Source organism: Fusarium flagelliforme (genome assembly GCF_020744385.1).
Source record: "Fusarium flagelliforme strain FIESC 12 MPI-CAGE-AA-0113 chromosome Unknown B0J16scaffold_4, whole genome shotgun sequence".
NCBI lineage: Eukaryota > Fungi > Ascomycota > Sordariomycetes > Hypocreales > Nectriaceae > Fusarium > Fusarium flagelliforme.
Window position 1 is genome coordinate 4,057,049 of NW_025763506.1, and position 22,039 is coordinate 4,079,087.

The 22,039-nt window shown below is 47.2% G+C and overlaps 7 protein-coding genes and 2 non-coding genes across 9 annotated transcripts; 3 read left to right on the plus strand and 6 right to left on the minus strand.

Moving 5' to 3' along the window:
* Window positions 1-68: 68 nt before the first annotated feature.
* Window positions 69-1,146, minus strand: B0J16DRAFT_144064 (class I glutamine amidotransferase-like protein). Its single transcript, XM_046121934.1, has 3 exons — window positions 760-1,146; window positions 480-706; window positions 69-430 (listed from the first exon to the last, which is right to left on the minus strand). Exons 1-3 carry the CDS (start codon window positions 995-997, stop codon window positions 137-139), a joined length of 759 nt encoding a protein of 252 aa, XP_045983526.1. The 5' UTR covers window positions 998-1,146; the 3' UTR covers window positions 69-136.
* Window positions 1,147-2,830: 1,684 nt separating this feature from the next.
* B0J16DRAFT_342870 (uncharacterized protein) lies at window positions 2,831-3,948 on the plus strand. Its single transcript, XM_046127939.1, has one exon. It carries the CDS (start codon window positions 3,240-3,242, stop codon window positions 3,690-3,692), a length of 453 nt encoding a protein of 150 aa, XP_045983527.1. The 5' UTR covers window positions 2,831-3,239; the 3' UTR covers window positions 3,693-3,948.
* On the minus strand, window positions 3,949-6,081 carry B0J16DRAFT_342871 (amino acid/polyamine transporter I). Its single transcript, XM_046127940.1, has one exon. It carries the CDS (start codon window positions 5,836-5,838, stop codon window positions 4,240-4,242), a length of 1,599 nt encoding a protein of 532 aa, XP_045983528.1. The 5' UTR covers window positions 5,839-6,081; the 3' UTR covers window positions 3,949-4,239.
* A 1,975-nt stretch (window positions 6,082-8,056) lies between these two features.
* Window positions 8,057-8,130, minus strand: B0J16DRAFT_t147. Its single transcript has one exon. It is a non-coding gene; the product is annotated as a tRNA-Val (tRNA).
* A 358-nt stretch (window positions 8,131-8,488) lies between these two features.
* On the plus strand, window positions 8,489-8,562 carry B0J16DRAFT_t142. Its single transcript has one exon. It is a non-coding gene; the product is annotated as a tRNA-Val (tRNA).
* Window positions 8,563-9,747: 1,185 nt separating this feature from the next.
* Window positions 9,748-10,846, plus strand: B0J16DRAFT_363057 (uncharacterized protein; the record flags this gene model as incomplete). Its single annotated transcript, XM_046129840.1, has 2 exons — window positions 9,748-9,816; window positions 9,866-10,846. 2 exons carry the CDS (start codon window positions 9,748-9,750, stop codon window positions 10,823-10,825), a joined length of 1,029 nt encoding a protein of 342 aa, XP_045983529.1. The 3' UTR covers window positions 10,826-10,846.
* A 2,153-nt stretch (window positions 10,847-12,999) lies between these two features.
* On the minus strand, window positions 13,000-16,513 carry B0J16DRAFT_363058 (NADP-dependent oxidoreductase domain-containing protein; the record flags this gene model as incomplete). Its single annotated transcript, XM_046129841.1, has 9 exons — window positions 13,000-13,567; window positions 13,623-13,673; window positions 13,723-13,925; window positions 13,975-14,291; window positions 14,393-14,397; window positions 14,778-15,206; window positions 15,258-15,717; window positions 15,768-16,390; window positions 16,439-16,513. 9 exons carry the CDS (start codon window positions 16,511-16,513, stop codon window positions 13,037-13,039), a joined length of 2,694 nt encoding a protein of 897 aa, XP_045983530.1. The 3' UTR covers window positions 13,000-13,036.
* Window positions 16,514-17,341: 828 nt separating this feature from the next.
* Window positions 17,342-19,416, minus strand: B0J16DRAFT_372655 (ankyrin repeat-containing domain protein). The gene has a single exon (XM_046130482.1). The coding sequence runs from the start codon at window positions 19,277-19,279 to the stop codon at window positions 17,396-17,398; it is 1,884 nt and encodes a 627-aa protein (XP_045983531.1). The 5' UTR covers window positions 19,280-19,416; the 3' UTR covers window positions 17,342-17,395.
* Window positions 19,417-19,780: 364 nt separating this feature from the next.
* On the minus strand, window positions 19,781-21,661 carry B0J16DRAFT_415211 (ankyrin repeat-containing domain protein). The gene has a single exon (XM_046133501.1). The coding sequence runs from the start codon at window positions 21,655-21,657 to the stop codon at window positions 20,062-20,064; it is 1,596 nt and encodes a 531-aa protein (XP_045983532.1). The 5' UTR covers window positions 21,658-21,661; the 3' UTR covers window positions 19,781-20,061.
* Between the last annotated feature and the right edge of the window lie 378 nt (window positions 21,662-22,039).

Genomic DNA, 22,039 nt, shown 5'->3' on the forward strand with positions numbered 1-22,039 from the left:
AAAGGACACTGTTATTCTTAGATACCCGCCTCGATTATGTAGTATAGAGTCCTCGGGGCACATGCAATACAGCTGACTGCGTTCTGCAACACCAACCCTGTAGTGCTTTCTTACATGCAATCATCAATATGTCAATCTATTGCTTGCTAAGTAAAACCTCCCACATCTTGGCCGCCACCAAAACACCATCATGAGCCGCCCTAGCCCTTGTAATACCCTCCTCATACATCTCCTTCGAAAAGACCTTCTGGTCATATCTCGCCTGCATAATCTCCTCCATAATAAAGTCGTCAAACTCGGGATGAGCCTGAGTCGTCATAATACGACCGGGCTTGTAAAGTCCTTGGATTTCACATTTTGAGCTGCTGCCCAGACTGACTAGTCCTTCAGGAACTTCTAAGACTGCATCTCTGTGCATTTGGTGAAGGCCCTATATTCACGTTAGCGAGTTGGTGCTTTGGTTGATGGGGATAGCTTACGAGGGACAGGACGCCGAGGAGTTTCTGGCCGGTTTCGTTGAGCTCGATTCTATCGACGCAGACTTCCCAACCACCTGGGCTAACAGCGACTTTTGCACCGAGTGCTCGAGCGATGATTTGGTGGCCGAAGCAGATTCCCACGATGGGTATATCAGTTGAGGTATAGACATTCTTGACAAAATCGACCAGCTTCAGAATCCAAGGATCATCATTGAAAGACGTATGTTCTAAATCTCGTGTCAGCTTTTTCAAACTCGATATGACGAAGGGAAATACTTACTGCTTCCTGTCAACAAGAACCCATCAACATCCTCAATTCTGGGATACTCTTGAGCTGTGACAACGTCCCATTTACTAATCTCATAGTTCACATCCTTGCCCTTATCACCCAAGCCTTCATGTTTCAAGCCCTTGTCCATAAGATCTCGAAAGACATCTCCGTATGTACCACGCTTTCCATTAACTGAGGGGATAGGAGTATCGCATTCCAGGACTGCGAGTCGAAAGTTGCGCGTCATATTGAATTCTGATATAATAAATTGAGTATCAGATCGTATAGTGAATATTCAAAGAAGGATCTGTTGATAAATAGAACGATGCAAATACAGTTCTATGGCGGCTCTTTAAGTGGTTACATATATGACTTCAACCCCCACTAATAAACGACCTCATGACCGGTTTCATGATATGTGGCCCTCGTTTGAGTAATGTTAGCCGAATTGGCGGATTGTATGCTTATTGGACTTGAGTTGCGCTGGTGGATAGGTTGTTCGGTCCGCGGAGATAGCCGCGCTTTACCGCGCCTCCACAATGACTCGACAGTATCGCGGTGAGCGGCAGTTGCGATATCGTCAGCAAGACGACCGATAAATCGATAACTGGTTGCTAAGACACAATAACAGTTGTTATAAGGGCACCTTACTGGTTTAAGATAAACCCATCTGAAGAAGGGTGCGGTGCCATGAGTTGACGGACTAGCATCTGACTGTATATATCTTCCAGCGACAGAAAGACATCGGAAGACCGAAACTTGAAATGTAAATACTCATGGTGATTTACTAAGCTATAGGCTGACAGAATATATGAGATCTCACGTTATAGTTCTTGTAGCTTGAGTCCCTCGCCATGCTGACTTGCTGAGAACCAACTCTGATCAGAACAGCTGTTTGATAATTTTTCGATTATGAGATAGCGAGAAGCAACACAGTGTTCTGGTATTTTGAAGTCTTAGATCATATTTACTCGTGGAAGCAAGGTTATGTATTAATTCTAGTGGTTCAATTTGTTCAAAAGCTGGGTGGAAGGATAAATCCGCGGTTGATGCGTAGCTGATAACAGTTTGGAATATTTCCAATATCAACATACGTTTTCCTAGGTCTACAGATCCTAAAAAAATCGATACTTAGGCTATATGAAATAAGCTATGGTTTCAGTGGTCTCCATGTCTTAGTCGTATGAAAGAAAAGGATCATATCTGAATACCAAAGAGTTACAACACTTCACCTTCAACAAGCCTCGAATAGACTACCAATCCAATTCCTCACCCATTACAAAAGCTTTTGGTTTCTTCTAGGTAGACAGTGATGAGGTCGTGTCATCTCACGTTATACGCTCGAGCAACCAAGTAATGCTTACAACTAGGAGAGTCATGGGTAAAGACGGTTCTTGATGGCCGACTCCCAGTAACCCTTACGGTTGGAAACTTGTAAATTGGTTCATCTTTTTCAGATACTCTACTGTTCTTGAAGAGAGTTTATTAATGTCAGTTTTCATAGCTGCGAGTGGATGCGTGATATATCAAAGGAAGATTAGTCGGGAGAGGTGCTCTCAGCTATCCAGTCCAGTATCACAGTCACCAATTTAATCTATCCCAGCTGAATATTCACAGTTCTCTTTAAATATAAGGCATATAAACATGCACACCTGAGTGAGAATTCTCTTACCAGCCACCGTCGGAAGCTTTGACCGCCGAGAGCATAAGAGACGAAATAATTTAGGCAGTTTATGTTAGCTTAGACTAGCACTTAGACTACTTTATTTTAGTACCCTAAGTTTAGAGAACAATTCTCTACCTCGAGAAGATAAAAGTCGGATCCCTCGGATGGGAAAATAAGAACCTGGTTCAAAAACCTCCGGCGTCTCCAATTAACAAGCCTTCCGTAGGCCAGGATCAATGTGACAATGCACGACAGACGAACGTGAAAGTGGATGCATCTCTTTAATTCCTTGAAACAATCATTCAGCCGAGGTTTGTGACAACCAATTATCTGTCACTCGTAACAAAAGCTCCTGACTTTTAAGACAATCCCAGGCACTGCCGTTGACTAGTGTTGAAAAGTTCCTTGAATTGGGTGCCAGAGTGCTAAACTAACCAACAACTGGTCTCGGCTTTAGTGAAAGGGCTGGTATAATAAGTCAAAGCTAATGGTCAATTTACGTCATAGAGGTGGGATCTGCAAGGTCTTAGGATTAAGCTCAATTGACAACGCGTGGTGGAGCGGGGAGATTCAGAAGCTGATGACGGACGGTTCGTACATGTTTATGAGATTATGACGTCCAAATACACTCATTTACAGTTCATTTTTACAGTGTTTTTCTTATTCCCAGCCTCTTTGTTCAAAGAATTGGGTTTGTATAAATCACGCATTGAACAGGCACTAGATAAATAGTTAAATTGACCTTGATTTCCAGTTTTGTCAATTGAACTGTTTGTGGCTCTCTTCAACTCTTCTTGTCTCCTCTCCAGTGACATTCGATCCAATGGCTCCGTTACAAGATCTAGGCCTAGGCCAAGTCCTCGCCCGAGCTCTCTCCTCGTCAACACTCTCTCAAGCACCAACTCTCGTCTCTCGCCAAACCGTTCAAACCGTCACCGTCACTGCAGGAGACAATGGCAACGACGCCCAAACCTTAAGCGGCGGTGCCATCGCGGGTATCGTCATCGGTTCCATCGCTGGTTTTCTCCTTCTTCTCTGGATCATTCGCTCGTGCCTCAATCTTGGCGCACCACCGCAAGAGAGGGAGAAGTGGTATCACTACAAAGAAGAGCCAAAACGACATCATCACCGCTCGAGAAGTAGACGGTCGCACCGCTCGAGCATTTCTGCGCCGCCTCCTATTGTTATTAGAGACTCGAGGTCGAGAAGTCACCACCGACGGGGGCGATCGCCTGGTTACTATGGGGAGGACCGCAGTAACCGATACTACGTTTAAGTCTTGACAATGAGCGTTTGCTTAACAGCAACTTGCGCTTTCACAACCTTGGGGTTGAGATGAACCGTCCCGCTTCGATTGATGAAAATGGTTCAGCAATGGACAGGAGTTTGGCGCATGGCATAATAGGCGCGTCACATCACGACTTATGAGATGAATCACGTTATGAGTGAGGGTGGAGGAACGATATACACGGTTTATACGACTGGGGTTAATTGAGCTTCGATACCATTTCTTTTCTAATGAATATATGTTTACTCTGTTTTCTTTTGAATGCACTGCCATCCCTGAACCTACCGTCTAAATCATGATGTGAGAAGTACTGTAGCATCTCGTTCCTGAGTGTCTCACTTGTCAACCCAAGCTAGAATTAGCTGCCTTTTGACACTTGACAAGTCTATCATGGCGCCAGATAGGCTGAGACAGATACGTCAAGGCGTTATGCCAGCTGTCAGCACGTTGTACTTGTTTCAAGACGATGCTTTTGGGAAATGTCAATACTTCTAATCTAGGTACTCTTTCGTCTAGTATTATACAGTTTTTACACCTATTCGGGTTTATGGTTCTTCATATCATCCTCGGCGTTAGAAGTGCAAGTCGTCTCAGCCATAGATGCACCCTCCAAAGTAGCTCCATCCATACTCATCTGGATAAGAGGACCCTTGTAGTGTTTTCTTCCATCAAAGATCCATGTGCCAACGGCAAGGAAGAGAATTACTCCAAATGCAGCGATACAGTAGTTCATGTTGGTGGGTGTAACGGGAAGCTCAGGTGGGAACACGAAGAGAACTGTCGTGAGGATGGCCCATGCGATACCAACAAGACTGCACACCCAACGCACAGGAGTGCTCAGCTTGAAAGGTCGGTCTTCAGGGAGCAAGTTTCCGCCGCGTAATAGATGTAAGGCGACAGGAATGGCATAGGTAACTCCAAGAGCAACGACTGAAGCTGCAGTGATAGCGTTAAAAGCACTGGAGCTTCCGAGAAGGATCAATCCGAAGACGATAACCCAACCTGTCGTCCAGAATAGTGCATTCAACGGGACATCGAGTGTAGGATGCACTTTAGCCCAGACATGACTAAATGGCAAGCCTCTATCGCGGCTGAAACTATAGGTCATGCGTGCGCTGGTCGTCATGATTGCGGTAGCAGTGAAGACCATGCAGACGATAGAGAAGACGAGCAGGCAGATACTTCCAGCTTTGCTGTTCGTGGCGTCGAAGTACATCTGCAACAGCGCACCGGCAGGGGACTCGATGACGTTTTGAACGTCTTTGACCACAAAAAGCAAACATGAAAGGAACATGAATCCTGATGCCATTCCAATCAAAATACACCAGATCATAATGCGGGGGCCCTCGACGCGAGCGTTTGGGATTTCCTCAATCATGTGTGCCGCGGCGTCAAAGCCAGTAAGAGCAAAAGCACCCTGGAGAAGACCGAGCATCCAGGAGAGTCCATCAGGCCAGCCGACTTCGTTGATGAACTTTCCATAGACAAAGGCACCGCTCTGGTAATCCGGTGCAGCACAAGCCAGGACCGTAATGCTGATGATGATGAACCCGGAAATACTCCATAGGAAAGCGGCCTTGTTGAAGAGTGGCAATAATCGGTTTGCAAAAGCATTGATTACCAATGCAATGAGCGTAAAGGCGAGATAGATCAGGAACTGATGCCAAGCTTGAGCCTTGTAGGTTGGGTGAGTAAATGTTATAGCATCGGTGACGAAGGTGCTTCCAAGCAAAGGCGCCGTGGCCGTCAAGACGACATAACCCGCCGCGTTAATCCAGCCGGTAACATAACTGATTCCTCTCGACCACTTAGGCCACGCCAGCAGCGCAGCCCAATGATACTGTCCACCAGCAGTAGGATACGCAGACAACATCTCCGCCAGCGGAGCAGCTAGACAGAGGTTACATATTCCAGCAACCATCAAACCCCAGATAACAGAACTAGGGCCACCAGATGGTAAGGCCAGAGAAATGGAAGCGGAAAGGGCGGTCCATGTGTTGAGAATAGCGAAGGCGAGACCCAGGAGGGAGATTTTGGAAAAGTTTCGTTTTAGTTCTTGTTTATGGCCAAGTTGTTCTAAGGCGGCTGAGTCGTCGATGTGGACGTTTTTGTCCCTTGGGGTTTGGGACTCCATGATGGGTATCGTGATGGAGAATAGAGATGAGTGGTGAGGACAGGTTGGGGAAGAGGGTATTGTATTTAAAGGCAGTTATTTGCCGTTAACGGAGGATCGTTTCTCTTGCTGGGTTAGACTGATAGCTATCAGTGTGTGTGGCAGGCGATCCATGAGATGCAACGGTATCGGGTGGGTAACAGAAGAATTATCCTCTAAGGCTTAGGTTGCCAAAATAAAGTAACCTAAGAGCAGGTCTAAAATGGCATAAATTAACTAAACTATCTCATCTCTTATGCTTTTAGCGGTCATTTCTTTTGACACCCTGAAGGGTATCAAACAAGGTGTTAGTGTATTTGGATGGTAGCACAAATAACTTAGATCTATGTTCACAGTACAGTAAATAAACCATTAACTATTTGGTTAGGATACTGATAAACTGGTTGTATTATTCTGTTCCCTATCGTCTCTGCTTGTAAGTTTTATGAGAGTCATGCTCTTGCGTAACAGGGCGCGCTCTCCAAGTATGACGATCCACACTCCTCCCCATGACAAGACAGATTAGACAGATCAACAGAATGACGTTGTGGGGAAATTTCTTGGCCCCGGGCCGGGGAAGAGCCTATCTCTTTTTGTTCTAGAATTGTTTTGCAGTGACATTCATCTCTGGGAATTGGGAGAATTATCTCCTGCTAGTGAGCATCCTTTGCAACGAAGCCACTTATCAATGGATAGCTCATCTTTTACTGAATGATCAATCCCATTTTTTAGTACCCTCGTGTATTTGCTATCTCTTAGTATGTTCATAAAGAGTGATAGAAACCGCATGTCTTATCATTTCACTGTCTTCAAACATCCATGCTAGTCGGTTCCCAGCATCTTCGGAGCCGACAATCAACCTAATCTAGTCATTCTCCGGAATCAGCGGGCTTTATTACAAACATAAAACCCTTCTCCAAAGCATTCTTCTTTAAGTCTAGTCCATCGGTATTCGTCACCTTGTGTTAATACAATTATGGTCAGATTGGCTAGGCAGACAAATTCTCTTCTTGATGATCGGCTATGCGGCAGCCATAGCTTCATAGTACACTACCCCAACCTCAGCTTGGAGTGAACCAGCGGCAGATACTAATTCACTCTATGGCATAATCCTTCAGTGGAGTAAACCCCAAAAATCCCCCGACTCCTCTGACTTATGGTTATTGTTCATGAATAAGTCAGATAATGCTGTATCAATTGCGGCTCTTTGTCCCTATATTGGTCCGTGCTACCCCCGCCAGAACATCCGACTTAACCGAGTGAACCGGTCAAACCGGCTTCTATAACAACGATATCCCCTTCACCATTGCTGTTCTACAATTTGCAGTGAGGGAATTGCTACCTCTCAAGACCGGCATCGACCGGCTCCTTAACAGGATCCGCATGCCATGTGGAGGTCTCGTGGCGAGACATCAAACTCTCTCCACGAAACCCCGTGTTGATACTCTGGAGAAAGAGATTTCATTACGTGAAGAATTCTACAGCTGACAGGCGACTCCGCGATATGCCCCGCGACCTTGAGGGGTTTCCCCAAGTCTTCCCCTTGATTTGTGTGGATTTATTGAGTAATAGCAACTCAAGTCTGGGACATTAAGTTGGGCATTGATCGTCAGTTTGGAGATACGCCCGTTGGAGAGATTGTAGTATCTCTTCGTTGTTGGAGTATTGGAGTTGGGTGCTTTGGGTTGCCCGATCGGTTCGCCGTTTCCATTTGGGACATCTGTTGAACCTCTGAAATTGAGATCGACGGCTGAACAAGAAGACGTTGGATGATTGTGAGCCTCGAATAAGGTCCTGGTATTGCAGTTTAAAGCTTTAGCTTATTCCAAAACTGTCCCAGGGCAGGTTAAGTTTTAGCTGTACAGCCATAGACATATCTACAAATCCAATTAATACCACCGTCTAGTGGTTAACAACAAGCCATTGTCCGAATTCAGACTGCATTATTGAGGCTCTGCTACCGTCCGTCTGAGTAAATCGCCAAGGACCTGCCAAGCCGGGTAGACCTGCAGGGTAATTGTGGTAAAATTTACAAGCATCATTGAAGTTTCACAGCAAAGCAGTATTGATCATTGGCAGTGGTACAGTAAATAACAAAATGGGATTCACATCAGGGAGAATTAAGTTCTATACAGAGTACGCGACTATTGAACTGACCCTAAAAAGTCAAGACAGATGGTTGTCTGAAGGGCAAAAAGTGAGGTTCTGCCCGGGCTCGAACCGGGGACCTTCTCGGTGTTAACGAGATGTCATGACCAACTAGACCACAGTACCAAGCTGTTTTTGTTAAAGACGAGTGCGTGTTAGTCAAACCAAGACCGCGGACTGATGCACTACCAGAGTCTTCTCCCACTAGCAAAGCGCAATACCTGCCAGCCCTTCCCCAAGACCAATGCACGCCAAACCGCTCACTGTATGCACCCCAACTCGACGGCGATCTCTCTAAACAGAACAATCTACAACTCTGTACACTACGGTATCGACTATGGCATCTTTTTAACACCAAGAAGCTCCCCGCGGAAACACACTTTTTGCGACTTTGTCTGATCGTGTTTCTTTTACTTGTGCTGCCCCTGGTTGGTGGACTTGAGAGGAGATTAGAGTGTTTCTGACATCTCAATTGGATAAACCTGGTCTTGTGGCGTAGTTGGTTATCGCATCTCGTTTACACCGAGAAGGTCCCCGGTTCGAGCCCGGGCGGGATCAATCTTTTGCATTTGAATGCAATCCTTCTTTTTATTTTTTCCTCTCGGTGACACAATTATCAAATGGGATGCTGTATCATTGCTATTTTTTCTTCTAGACTGTGGCTACTGGGTAGTAGATGATTTGTCCTCTTAGACTTAGAGCACCAAAATTAAGGGGAACAAGTATAAGTCTTAGCGAGGTAGTAGCTAGCATAGATTGACTGAAGTGCTTGGTCTCTCTAGACATAGTGGAAACAGCCTTTCAGGCCGGTCATGTCGATGAGCGTCTGAGGTTCTGTGATGATATGGCGATAGTGTTCGGACATCATCGATCAAGCATAGAGTAAACAGATCTTGGGTCGGTTGCAAAAGATTTCTTCATAGGTACCATGAGAAGCCACTTTGCAAGCAAATACTGACATCGGCTGCCTTTCAACAACTGTATGAAGAGTCGGAATTCACAGCTGCGATTTACGGTTTCCCTTCACTGCAATTTTAACCTCACCCTGGCCCAGGATATGTAGCTCGAGACGGTTACCTCGTTATGGATGAAAAGAAAGAAGAAAAACAATCTATACTGACAAAGTCAAGTGTACCAACGTGATATTGGAATCTTCAAGCAAGTACGCATCAATGGCTAAAGTTTAGCACATGAAGGATACAACAGCCCTACACCCATCTTCGGCAGTTTCCAGCCGCATTTGAGTCCATCAACAAGCACAGTAAAGATAAAGGGCCAATCTGAAGACACGTGAATCAACAGACCGCAACTAGAAGAAATCGTTCGAAGCACGATTAGAGACGGCTCGGCCTCGCTCTTTTCTTTTCGCGACGGATTTACGGTCACTCAACTCTGTTTCACAAGAGGACCTCTTTACTGGTTTTCGTATTTAACAACTTCTAATTGGTCGATCTCGCTCAAAGTGGAGGATATGCATCCTGCCGTGAACCCTACGGAGATCCACTTACTGAATGTGGTAATAGCTATCCCGCTCGATAAGTCCGCGATAGCATCATTGATGGTTGAGATGGAAGGAATTAATAAAGGTTCGGAGTTAGTGATGGGGTCAGTATATGAGTCTAAGAGAGAAGACGAAGTATAAAGCTGAGGGCGAGGACGGTGGTTGAAGTGTTCGATATCCTCATCACTCTACAGCTATAACAACAAGTTCACTACCACAATCTTCTTATAAACACTTTCAAGATGTCTCAGTACACCAAGAACCAGCCTGAGGGCTTCGTCAACAAGATAGAGCGAGTAGCCATCATTGGCGTAAGCTCCCCGATCTTCCTTAACCCATCCAATCACTAACATGACATAGGCCGGTGGAAGTGTTGGCAAGTATCTAGCCAAGCATATCATTGCAACTGGCAAGCACACGGTCACTGCAGTCACCCGCAAGGGAAGCACCAACAACGCCCCCGAAGGAGCTCATGTCGTTACCGTTGACTACGAAGACGAGAACTCCCTCGTCGAAGCTCTCAAGGGCCAGCAGTTCCTCGCCATCTCCCTGTCCGTTCAGGCTCCTCCTGGCACCCAAGAGCGCATCGTCCGCGCTGCCGCCACCGCTGGAGTCCCATGGATCATGCCTAATGTTTACGGTATTGACATCACCAACAAGGCTCTAGCTGAGGAGAACATGACTGGGGCGGCCATCTACCCTGGCATCGAAGCTATTGAAGAAGCCGGTGTATCATCCTGGATCGCCATGTGCTGCTCTTTCTGGTACGAGTTCTCTGTCTGCCAGGGACCTCAGTGGTACGGCTTTGACTTTAGCAATGGCCAAAAGAAGGTTACTTTCTATGACGACGGAAACACTCAGATCAACACTTCAACCTGGGACCAATGCGGTCGAGCATTCGCTTCTCTCCTCAGCCTAAAGGTCATCCCCGATGATGAGAACGACAAGTCTCCTACTATTTCCCAGTGGCGAAACAAGCCCCTCTACATCTCCAGCTTCCTCCTCTCTCAGCGCCAGATGCTTGACAGTCTGCAGCGCGTGACTGGCACTACCGACGCTGACTGGGTTATCGAGAACGAGGGTGCCAAGGAGCGATGGCAGCGGGGTGTTGATATGCTCAAGGTCGGTGACCGATCTGGTTGGGCGCTGGCTATGTATGCACGCACATTCTTCCCTAATGGTGATGGAAACTTTGAGGCTAAGCATGGACTTGCTAATGAGGTCTTGGGTTTGCCGAAGGAGAATGTTGATGAAGCTAGTGCTAAGGCTTTGAAGATGTCTGAGGATAACTACAACTACTACATGAACCGCACTCACTAAGTTGGTAGGTTTAAGGATGAAAGATTAGGACTGAATACATTTTTATTTATTTATTTATTATCCTCCTTGAACTGTAAGTCCCAGGTTAAATCCTTCTTCAATGTTATAATCAATAGCGACCTCTTCCAGTAAAGTCAAATCTTAATAAGTCAGGTGTACATATTGTATCAGCCACTGAACTCTAATGACGGTGAACACATATTTCACAACAGCTGCCAAGCTGTACGCAAGGCGACTTCTTCCTTCTTCCATCTTCAACCTTCAATCAACCCAACACAACAAGAGTCAGTCAATCGACCCCGGTTCCTTTCGCTGCGCATTGCTAACCATTACAGCTTGCCCACAATGCCGGCTATCGTACGAAGAGGTCTAGCCAAGACCTCCTGTCGGTACGTCAACCTCGATGCTAGCCTATCGTACGAGAAGATTGGACTGAATACATTAATTGGAATTCTTATTACCCTGCTCTTTGATCTTTAAATTGTTATATTAACCTTGCATTAGCATATCAGTAGATAAGTAAAGGTTATGTTCATAAGACGAAATGTTCTTAATATCTTCAATATGGAGCGTTTATAACTAATACGTTTAATCATAATGAATCCTCCAAGATCTAGTACAGAACAAGCAATGGAACCTGTGATGAGGTTAAAAGTGCAGTGAAAGGTGGCTGGGGAAGTTATTCTCCAATTGCAAGACTCTAGACTGGACATTAGGAGGTAGCCGAATGTCAACAGTTTGTAGACAATGGAGCCAGGGGGAGGTTTAAAAATGCAGTGCACAACGAACGGAAATGTTTGAAAAAAAGTGGACTGAACAAGGTGTTCGAAGATATAGACATTTGATAGGCCTAGAGAGGTTGAAACTGCAGTAAAAGCTGTGCTGATGGGGGCATGGATGAGACAACACTCGTGGAAAGAGGAACTTATCCCTCCGCATGATTGGTAGCTTTGAACTTCAGCCTCCTCAGGCAGTCATTGAGACGCAGCCTATATCAGCATTGCAGGCGCTGGAACCTGGGAGGAGGTTAAAATTGCAGTGAAGAGCGATGATCGATCGGCCATATGTCAAGAGGATCGATCGGCCATATCTCGCTCGATAGGTTGAAATCCATGGATGGTAGTGAAGTTCTACGGAGTAGCATCTAACCACTATTTCGATGATATCTGCCGGAGACTGAACAGCGATGGACTTCGAGTGAGATTTAAATTGCAGTGAGAAAGAAGAAGGCGAGATTTCAGGAAACCTTCGTGCATAGAGGAACTTATTCCTGTGTATCATTGACAGCTTTGAACTTCAACCTCCATATGGAAGCGCAGACATTAGATTGCGAGGCAGCCGAACTTCAGTTTGACAGCCCTGGAGGCGTTGGAACCTGGGGGGAGGTTAAAATCGCAGTGAAGGGCGGCCGGGCGGGCAGGGATTAGAGCGGAGAGAACTTTGGTGGACAGAGGAACTTGTCCCTCCCTCTCTGTATTATTGGTATGGACAGGGAGCTTTGAACTTCATCAACCCCCAAATGGAGGCGCAGACAGTGGGAGGCAGCCAGATGTTAGTGGAGTTTTACAGGCGTTGGAACCTGGGAGGGGGTTAAAAATGCAGTGAAAGAAGAAAAATTTTCACTCCGAGGTTTCGCTTAATGGACTAGGTAGGGATTGGTGGTACATGGCCCCGAATTTGAGGAATTTGGTAGACCCTTAGGGGAGGTTAAAAATGTAGTGGATGACCCCCGAGGCGCGGGGGTCAACGGGAGGCCTTCCGGGAAACTAGGGGATTCCCACTTGCAGTAACTCTCCAATTTCCTCTGCCACTTCAATTGAAGTGGCTGTTGATACAAGCCTTGCGAGCTCAGCTTTCGACTCCTCATTTTTTAATGATTACTGCATCTCTAAGAAGAATTGCTGTAATCAACCAGCTGATGTATTCCTTATGCCCCTGGACCTTTCGAAAGTGTGTATCAACTTGCTAATTGCCCATTTGACATCATCTTGACAATTTTCTACAAAACAAAAATAAAATATGAACTGGCGAATGCTACATGATGAATTGTCGAGAAGAGTAGGAACAGGATCTTCATACGCAGGTGTGGGATATCTGTTTACTTCGCCGTTGCGCCTCATGCACCTTGTAGTTTAGTTAGCATTCTCCTATATCCCATACAGCAAAGAATGATAACCATAAGTTCCTTTTAAATTTGATTACACTGTATATCTAGCTCTGTCTAGCAGGATCCAACTCAACCTTATTCTTGGTAACAGCATCAATCTCCTCCATAATCTCAGGCGTCAACTTATCCAACACCTTCAACGAAGCAACAGTATCTTCCAACTGCTCCGGCCGACTAGCTCCCGTAATAACACTCGTAACATTAGGATTCTTCAAACACCAAGCAATAGCAAGCTGCGCCTGACTAATACCCAGCTTCTCAGCAATAGGCTTCAGTTTGCGCACCTTTTCGATCTCAGCTTCCCAGTCGTCGGTGCCGATTTGGCCGCGCATGAATTCGGCGAACTGGTCTTTGCTGGCGCCGAACCGGGAGTCCTTGGGTGGCTGGCCATCGACAATGTCGTTGTACTTGCCGCTGAGGACGCCCATCTTTAGAGGGGAGAAGGAGGTGATTCCTAGACCGGTGCGCTCGTAGAGGCGTTGGAATTGGCCTTCTACTCTGTCTCTTACTAGGATGTTGTAGAAGGGCTGTTCTACGACTGGGCCGATCAAGCGAAGATCACGGGCAATGCCGACCTGCGGAGTGTAAGGGTCTGATCTCAAAATACGTATATGGTGTTGGGTGACTTACAGCTTCGGCAATCTCATCGGCGGACCACTCTGAAGTACCCCAGTAGAAAGCCTATCCAGTTAGCATTTTATTTTTCTAAAGAATTGTTTCCTGAACTCACCTTTCCATTGTCAATCAGCCAGTTGAAAGCGCGGACAGTCTCCTCCATGGGAGTAAGTCTGTCTGGCCTATGAGCATAGACGATGTCAACGTATGGGAGCTGAAGACGCTCCAGTGAAGCTTCCAGACCCTCAATGATGTGCTTCCTTGAGAGACCATGGTTGTTGACAAGAATCTCTCCGTTAACCGCACCCCAGTTGATCTCTTAACAGTTGTCAGTATGAGCAGACATCAAGTCGGGTAATAGACTCACTTGTGCTGATAACCAAGTCACTTCGCTTCCATCCGAAATGCTTAATAGCCTTTCCCATAACAACCTCAGCCTGACCAGCAGTGTAATTCTCAGCAGAATCGAAAAAGTTAATTCCCAAATCATAAGCCTTTTTCATACAAGCAAACGCCTGCTCATCTTCAGAGTAACCGCCGTAGGTCAACCAGCTGCCGAGACCGATGGCGCTTACATGGAGTCCAGAGCGCCCAAGGCGGCGGTAGACCATGCCGGTGTTTCGAGGTTCAGCCCAAGCCATTTTGATGAGTTTTGGTGATGTTGATGATGTGATGTGAGTTCTTCTGGTCAGATTGAATGAGTATAAACGTTGAGACTTGCGGAGTAATTCTCGGAGAAGTTATCAAGTGGAGATGGACTTACACTGAAGTTGCGGGGGACTAACAGCGACTATTTCTGAGTTGTTCTTTGCGCAGAAAGAATTGAACAGTTGTTCAGAAACTGTTGTGATAAATGTCAGCTTGAGTCACACGGTAAGGGTTACACAGCTTCACATACTGATTTGCCGTGCTTACCACATGCTTCTGCGCTTGATTGACAGTCGCCAAGTTGGATGACTTGCAGCGGGGAATTGATGCGACAGGGGTCTGATGGCGCAATATGGTCCCTCTATGCCACCATTAGTTCGCCGTTCCCCTCATCTTGAACACCAAGAGAACGTGCCAAAACAATGGACACTTTTTCAACAATTGGGTTCAAGTTCAGATGAACACGGCCCTCACCGTCTTGTTAGGCGAAACCTAGGTAGATGTCTCGATTATTTGTCGCACCGCTCGCGGATCCTGCTCCCCATCAACATCGCGGGGCATAGACTCCAGCAACATGCGAGTAAGCGGCGACGGAGACCGAACGAGATAACCGAGGTCCAACGGCGCCCAGGAAATTTGAGAGACTTGATCCTCCATGAACTGGTATGTCGGTTGCGCAGTCAAGAGCTCAGCTGTGCCTTGGAACGAGGCTTGTGCGTTTGTCTCAAAGGCAACTGCATCGCCTTCTGATCCCTCAAGCAAACGACCCGCGTTGAAGATGGCATCCATTCGCATTGTGAGAAGTGAGAGGAGAGTCCGATTGCCTCCTCGACAGGAGGATAGTATGTCTCGTAGTTGGTGTAGAACTGGGCCAGAGCGGTCATCTGTTATGGAGTCGTCGCTTGCCATTGCGTCAATGACCGCTGTAGCGATCTCAAACGTCTTGAACTCCTATCCAGATCATAAGCGTGTGTCAAGTCATAATCTGTGCAATGAACTTACCAGCGTCGGTCCATGAGACTCAAGCGCAGTCTTCGGAAGCTCAGAAACAAGACTCAGAAAGTCCTTCGCGATATCCACAGGATTCATACTGGGAGTAACAATTCCAAAACGAAGCGCCGCTCGCCAAAGTACAGCGCGCATCCACTGTCTCGTAACAAACATATCCGCGCGCTGAACCTCGTTGATAGGACCCCAATCATCATTGTCTGCCGAGTCAAGGAGCTTCTGCTGGAGTAGCTCGAGGCAGTTTTGCGCTACAGAGACCATATTCGGCAGATCCGAATCAGAGTCAAAGTTGTGAAGAAGTTCAAAGATGCCGCTTTGATCAAAGACCCAGAAGAGATGGACCAGCTTGAGAAAAGCCGGGAGGACCTCTGCGCGGTCGTTGGCTCCTCCGAACCAGGGGAATAGAATGTTTGGCTTCAGAACTGGGGGAAGCTTGTGAAGAAGAGCAACGCCCCTATATTGTGTTAGTAGCGAACAGGGTCTTGCTTGATTTAAGATGCCTACCTTTCTGTGACAAACAGTAACCATAGAATTCGTCGCGAAACATGTTGATCAGCTTCAGACAAGGAAGCATACGTAGACTCGCGATCAAGCCTCAAGATCTGCGCTTGCGTGATTGCTTCGCGCAAATAAACAAGAGACTTCGTTCCACCAGGGGAGGCATTTTCATGGTAAATATGTAGAAAGAAGGAAATGCGCAAGGCATCCAACAGACCCAGTGTCTCGCTTAGTCTCGTTTCCGCGTCCTCCACTCTGGGCTGCCACGCAGTGTCCAGCTTGAGCTGAGCAATCGCAGCAAGGGCTACAGCGTTAGCAAGGTATCTAGCTGCACCTCCCTCTATAGGATTCTGCTCGATCTTGTTTCGGAGATCAGTTGCGTCGACGATGGGCCAGATGGGGTACAGTCTCTCGGAGTAGACCTCTAGAATTTCCAGCAAACACGCTACCTCGTCAACAGGGGACGGCGACTTCTTAGCAATAGCTTGATCCTGGTCTGGACTTGAAGTATTGCTTTTCGAAGCTTCTGCTTGGCGTCTCCGCTCAATCTTATCCAAGGTCCTGGGACGCAATCCCCTCGGTCCTCTAGTCCCTTGCTCCCGTTTAAAGGTACACTCTATCCCCGACGCCTCGCATGCTGTGCAGGGGGGCGTCTCTGAACATCGAATTTTGCGAACCTTGCATGAGTCGCAGGCTCGTCTTGCGAGTTTCTGGCGAGGTTTTGGAGGGGAAGAGGTTGAAGGTGGGGTCATGGTTGAGACACTACACTGTTGGCCAGCACAGCAATTGCCCAGCAAAGAACGAAAGTAGCAAATAAGAAAGACTCCCGAGGATTAAAGTCGGAATGTTTATTTCTTGGGTGGTGTTTTGTCAGGATGACGTGCTTGTTGCTTGTGATCTCGCTTTAAAAGACCCCTGTCTACCCCGGATTTTGACTTCTTAGACCTCGGTATATCTATCCTTGGCGATGGGCTAGGATCGGTGTAGATCGTCACTTGAGTACGGACATAAAACATTCAGTTTCGAACCACTAGCTATCGGAATTGTCTTTATTTGAATTATAGGATATACTTTGTAAGAGTACTTCAGATTAATTTCGGCAATAGTAACCGAAAGGCCTCAGTGGTAGCCACTTTAGTAGGTAACAAACAGGTCTGACTCAACCTCCATACCTACATAATAGAATTATAGCTGCAGATACCTTCATACAAATACCTTGAGCTAACATGCTCGTATTGGCGAATGTTGGCTCCCGGCAGCATGCCACGAAGCTGCGATAATGTCATTGCATCCTGCTCTGGCCCTGCAGCCCATATCTGTTCGCCAGCAAACGCCAATGGACCCTCCGCACAAATGTGCTGCGAAATAGCTGAAGCCTCTCGATTGCTCATTTAACTGATACTAGGGTGTGTACTGCGAGCCCAGAAGGGTTGCAGGGTCACGGTCGAGGTTGAGACATAGGCTGCGGCTGCCAAGTAGCTTTAGTTCGGGGAAAGCTGGGTTGAAGTGTAGGCATCGCCGAGTTGTCAGTGTCCATCTACATCATACCCAATCGGGTACCAGTATCATGGACTTTGAAAGGATTTGGATACTTGTTAAGTCTTTTGTTGTCAAAGAGGATCGCTGCCCAGAAATTAGTGAAGACTATCCGACAGTTGGGTCAAAGGGCCAGTATAGGGTCTCGTAGGTAGCCTGTAGCAGGGCTCCGGGGGATTGCAAACAGGACAAAAACTTGAATCATTTTCCTCCTCATCATCATCTTCTTCGTCATCGTCCTCATCCTCGTCCTCGTCCTCGTCCTCGTCTTCTTCTTCGTCAATGCCATTCACGAGCTTCGTGTGCAACTGTTTCAGCAGGTCTTGAACCCTTTCTTCGCCTGTGTTGTGTCCCAGCAGTCCTTCCACATACTCAATACTGACATTTCTAATAGTTGCATGCTCGACTAGAAACTCGAGCTCCCAGAAGGGCTTTTTCTTTCCTCGGGCGGCTCTATCGTAGCATTCTTCGAGGCGTTGGTACTGGTACCTATAAGCTTCCGTATTTGCGAGTAGGTTGTGGTTTTCGCAACCAACAAACGCAACTCTGCCGCAGACTTCTTTGAGTGCCGAGTGGCGTTGTTGACTTGGTGCATCAATCCGTGCACCTCTCTTCAGGAGCAACTTCAGAGACCTTTTGAAGGGCTCAAGGTCCGTCTCATCCATCAGCCTGTTTGCATCGCAACGATAACGCAGGTACCCTTCCTGTCTGTCGAAGAATGCACAGAGTAGGCCCTCAGCACCGCCGGATCGACTATCCAAGAAAGCATCCTTGATCCTTGCACCAGCGTCAAGCATCATCTTCACACACTTGAAGTCCCTTGAGAACAATAGTACCCCGTAGAGCGGCCTAATCAGAAACCGTTTGTTGACTGCAACCTCTCTGTTGACGTCTGCACCGCGTTCGATGGCGAGTTTGAGTAGCTTTTGCTGGTCCGGCTTCGTTAGTTGGCCATTGCCATCCAGCTTCTTACCCTTTATCCGCTCCATATACACGGGTTCGAACATCTGGTCAATGACACCAAGTTCGTTTCTTGTGGCGTGGAGGTCATCCGAAGCATCGGCTCCAGCCTTCAAAGCTTCGATCGCGCATAGTAAGTCACGCTTATCGAGCATTGTGCTGAACAACCTTTTGCCCTGAGCTTTAGCGTCGATAGGCACACCTCGGTCGACAAGCCCCTTGATGAACGCTAAAGTCTTCTCGCACCTCTGTCCTGGAGCCCAATGTCGCCAGAGTACAGCGCGCTCGTAAAGCAAATGGAGAACTGTATTGCCGTGACTGTCTCGCCAGTTTGGATCGAAGTGACCTTGGTTTAGTATGATACCGATGGCTGGTTTGACCATATCCTCTAGCGCGGTAGCTATGCCAGGGACGCCTTTAGTTGCATACGTCGCTCCGTGCTTTAGAAGATGGGATAGTACCGATTCTTTGACCCCGTGAGATATGGCGTAATGAAGAGGATACCATGGAGGCGCGGTCATGTAACGAGGCACATTGCGACCGTCGTAGTGGTAAGGGAATCGCTTTGGAAGGTCACAGAGGCAGAGCTTGTATGAAGGAACATCCCAACGAGCTCCATTCTCCAAGAGCCACTTTACAACGTGTTCATGGTTACAAAGAACCGCCAGGTGCAAAGGCGCAGCGTACATCTTCTTCAACCATAAACCATTCGACTCGCGACCGTCATACAGCCACTTCCCACCGCCTGCTGTTTTCCAGACAACGGCCTCACTAGAGGCACCAGTATAATTGAGATCGGCTCCATACTTAAGTGCGAACTTCATGGGGTTCAGTAGGCCTCTCTCTGCTGCCCAGAGCATGATGGATACAGGGTCGCCCTGGAGTGCATTGTGTTTGTAAAGGTGCGGACTGAAAAGATCGTAGAATTGCTGATTCACTCGGTTAAGAGACGTAAGCTGCCTTAACCCTGCGAATGTTCCTATGAGAAGCAGGATCTCATTGGGTAGGTCGACGAGAGCCATGTTGATTTGCTGTGGTGATTTCTCAACGTAGAAGATGGTCGGCGTGGAAACTAGGGCAGGGCGGACAGGAGTCGATTACCTGGACAGTCTCGTCTTCTTCAAAGATCGACTGGTAGATGAATATAGTAGGTTTGTTGTATTGCACTGGTTGATTGATGAAGGAGGAAGGAAGAGGATGCTGCGCGCACAGGCTAGGCAGCAGTTGTTATTTATACACAAAACAGTTAGAGTTCGGTGTTGCACAGTGATGACTCACTGAGCTTGACGCACCTACCTAGAGAAATCATTTTATTAGTAAAGATATCGAAGAAGTGTAAAAACTGAGCTTATATGTAGTAAGGTTATGCTAAAGATAAAAGGAAAGGCACTCAGCGAAGGCCAACTTGGACGGGCTGTCCCTTCGATTGGCCGGTCACCTAAAGACAACTGCAGTGTATTGGATCAAAAGGTAAACGGAAGTTCTTATAATAATATTGATTCTTACGTAGGTCACTGCTATTATCGTCTAAATATTCTCGGGCTCCGGACTGAAAACATGAGAGAACCTGTATGCTTCAATGTTTGCGAGGAGGTGTTGGTTCTCGCAGCCAACGAAGGCAACTCTGCCGCAAACTTCTTTGAGTGCTGATGAGTGATGGCGATGGACTTGACTCGGGGCGTCGATCCGTGCATATCTCTTCAGGAGCAACTTTAACGACCTCTTGTAGGATTGTCCCGCTACGTTAGTAGCAGAAATAACCTACCTAGACATCGCCTCTCACCCCAATGGAGATACAGCCGCGTTAACAACAACGTGGCAAAAAGGCAGGAGTAGAATAAGGCTCATCGTCGCTGTCCTCTTCATCATCGTCTTCAATCTCGTCGTCGCCTGTGATGTTCAGTAGCTTTGTGTATAACTGTCCCAGCAGAGCTTGAATTTCCCCCCTGCCCTTATTGCGTTTCATGAGTTCTTCAACATATCCGACGCTGGCGTTCTGATTAGTCGCATACTTGACCAGGAACTCGAGCTCATAGGTATTCTCTTTTCCTTTGGCGGCTCTGCCGCAGATCTCATCGAGCGCCGAAATTTGGTGTTGACTCGGGGCATCTATGCGCGCACCTCTCTTCAGGAGTAGCTTCAAAGACGCTTTGTAGGGTTCCAAGTCCGTTTCATTCCCCGGTTTTGTGCGGTCATCACGATGCCAAAGGTATCCGTCTCGTTCATCGAAGAACGCAGAGAGTAGACCCTTAGCATTAGAATGTCTATCAATGACAGCATCCTCAGTCCTGGCACCAGCATCAAGCATAATCTTCAAGCACTTTGGGTCCTTTAAGAATATTAATGCGCAATAAACGGGCCTGAACCTGTCTGTGAACAAACCGTTAACGTCTGCACCGCGCTTGATGGCAAGCCGGATCAGCTCCCTTTGTTCTTGTGTCAATAGCTTTGCCAGTTGGTCTCGGCCCTGCTTCTTCGCCTCGTCGATCCCATTGCCCAAGATTATTGAGGTGATGGTACTACGCTCATACCATACTTCTTCGGAGGCATCGGCTCCAGCATTAAGAAGTTCGATGGCGATTGGGAAGTGCGCACAATGGACCATAATCGTGAATATCGTTGCGCCGCCATTAGCCTTAGCGTCAATGGGCACACCGCGGTCGATGAGCTTCTTGATGATCGCGCAAGTCTTGCTAACTTCCCGGCGTGGAACCAGATGGTGGAGGGCTGTCGCGCCCATACTGTCTCGGTAGTTTGGGTCAAAATCGTCCTGTTGCAGTATGATATCAATGGCCTCCTCCCTTGGTTCCTGTATCGCGTCAGCTATAGGAGAAAGGTCTTCCGTTGCATACATAGCCCCGTGCTTCAGGAGAAGATTAAGTATCGATTCGTTGATAGGTCCCCCGTGAAAGATGGCGTAGTGAACAGGGTACCAGGGGGTAAAAACCCAGTCGGGGGGTAACCTCCTCACATTCCTTAGATCCTTACAGCCGCAGAGGTTGCGTGAAGGAACGTCTAGGCGAGTTCCTTTCTCCAGAAGCCACTTCACAATATGCTCGTGGTTGTAAAGAGCTGCAAGGTGCAAAGGTGCAGCGTACGTCTGAGGATCAAGGGCAGAATATGCACTCGTCCGGATGAAGCCTTCGCTAGGAGCACCAGTAGAATTAAGGTCGGCTCCATATCTAAAGGCGAGTTTGAGCGTGTCTAGCGAGCCTTTCTTCGCTGCCCAGAACACGCAAGCTTTGTTGGGTTTGTCGTAGAGTATATTGTGCTTGTAAAGGCACGGGTTGTACAATGCGTGAAAGTGTCGACTTACCAGACTGAGCGACCCAAGCTGCCCAGTCTGGCAGTAAGCTCCTATGAGACAGGGCATCTCGTTGGGTAACTTCCTGAGAGTCATGGTGAATTTGCTGTGTGAGACTTTGATGTAGAAGGTGTAGAGTTCCAGAGATGCCGGCCTGAGGGGAATGTCTGCTGTACTTTGGCACCTATGGAAGCCACTCGGTGTGGAAACTAGGGTAGGACAATCAGGAGTCGATTCCCTGAATAGTCTCGACAGATGGACTGGTGGTTGAGTAGCTTCGTTGTGTTGGACTGTCTGATGGATGAAGGAACAAGAAGCTGTTGCATACAGTCTGGGTAGTTGTTCCTATATATCGAAATAACTAAGTTCATGTTTCCAAAGTGGTGACTCACTGAGCTTGACGTACTTACAGAAATCATTTTATTGGTAGAGATATTGAAGAAGTGTAAAATATGGGCTTGTGTTTCCTTAAGTTTAT

Coding starts and splice junctions, on each gene's coding strand:
- B0J16DRAFT_415211 (XM_046133501.1), bottom strand. CDS start 21,657: ATGACTCTCAGGAAGTTACCCAACGAGATGCCCTGTCTCATAGGAGCT.
- B0J16DRAFT_372655 (XM_046130482.1), bottom strand. CDS start 19,279: ATGGCTCTCGTCGACCTACCCAATGAGATCCTGCTTCTCATAGGAACA.
- B0J16DRAFT_342871 (XM_046127940.1), bottom strand. CDS start 5,838: ATGGAGTCCCAAACCCCAAGGGACAAAAACGTCCACATCGACGACTCA.
- B0J16DRAFT_342870 (XM_046127939.1), top strand. CDS start 3,240: ATGGCTCCGTTACAAGATCTAGGCCTAGGCCAAGTCCTCGCCCGAGCT.
- B0J16DRAFT_144064 (XM_046121934.1), bottom strand. CDS start 997: ATGACGCGCAACTTTCGACTCGCAGTCCTGGAATGCGATACTCCTATC. Junction 707..759: donor GTTCTTGTTGACAGGAAGCA/GTAAGTATTTCC, acceptor CACGAGATTTAG/AACATACGTCTTTCAATGAT. Junction 431..479: donor TCCTCGGCGTCCTGTCCCTC/GTAAGCTATCCC, acceptor ACGTGAATATAG/GGCCTTCACCAAATGCACAG.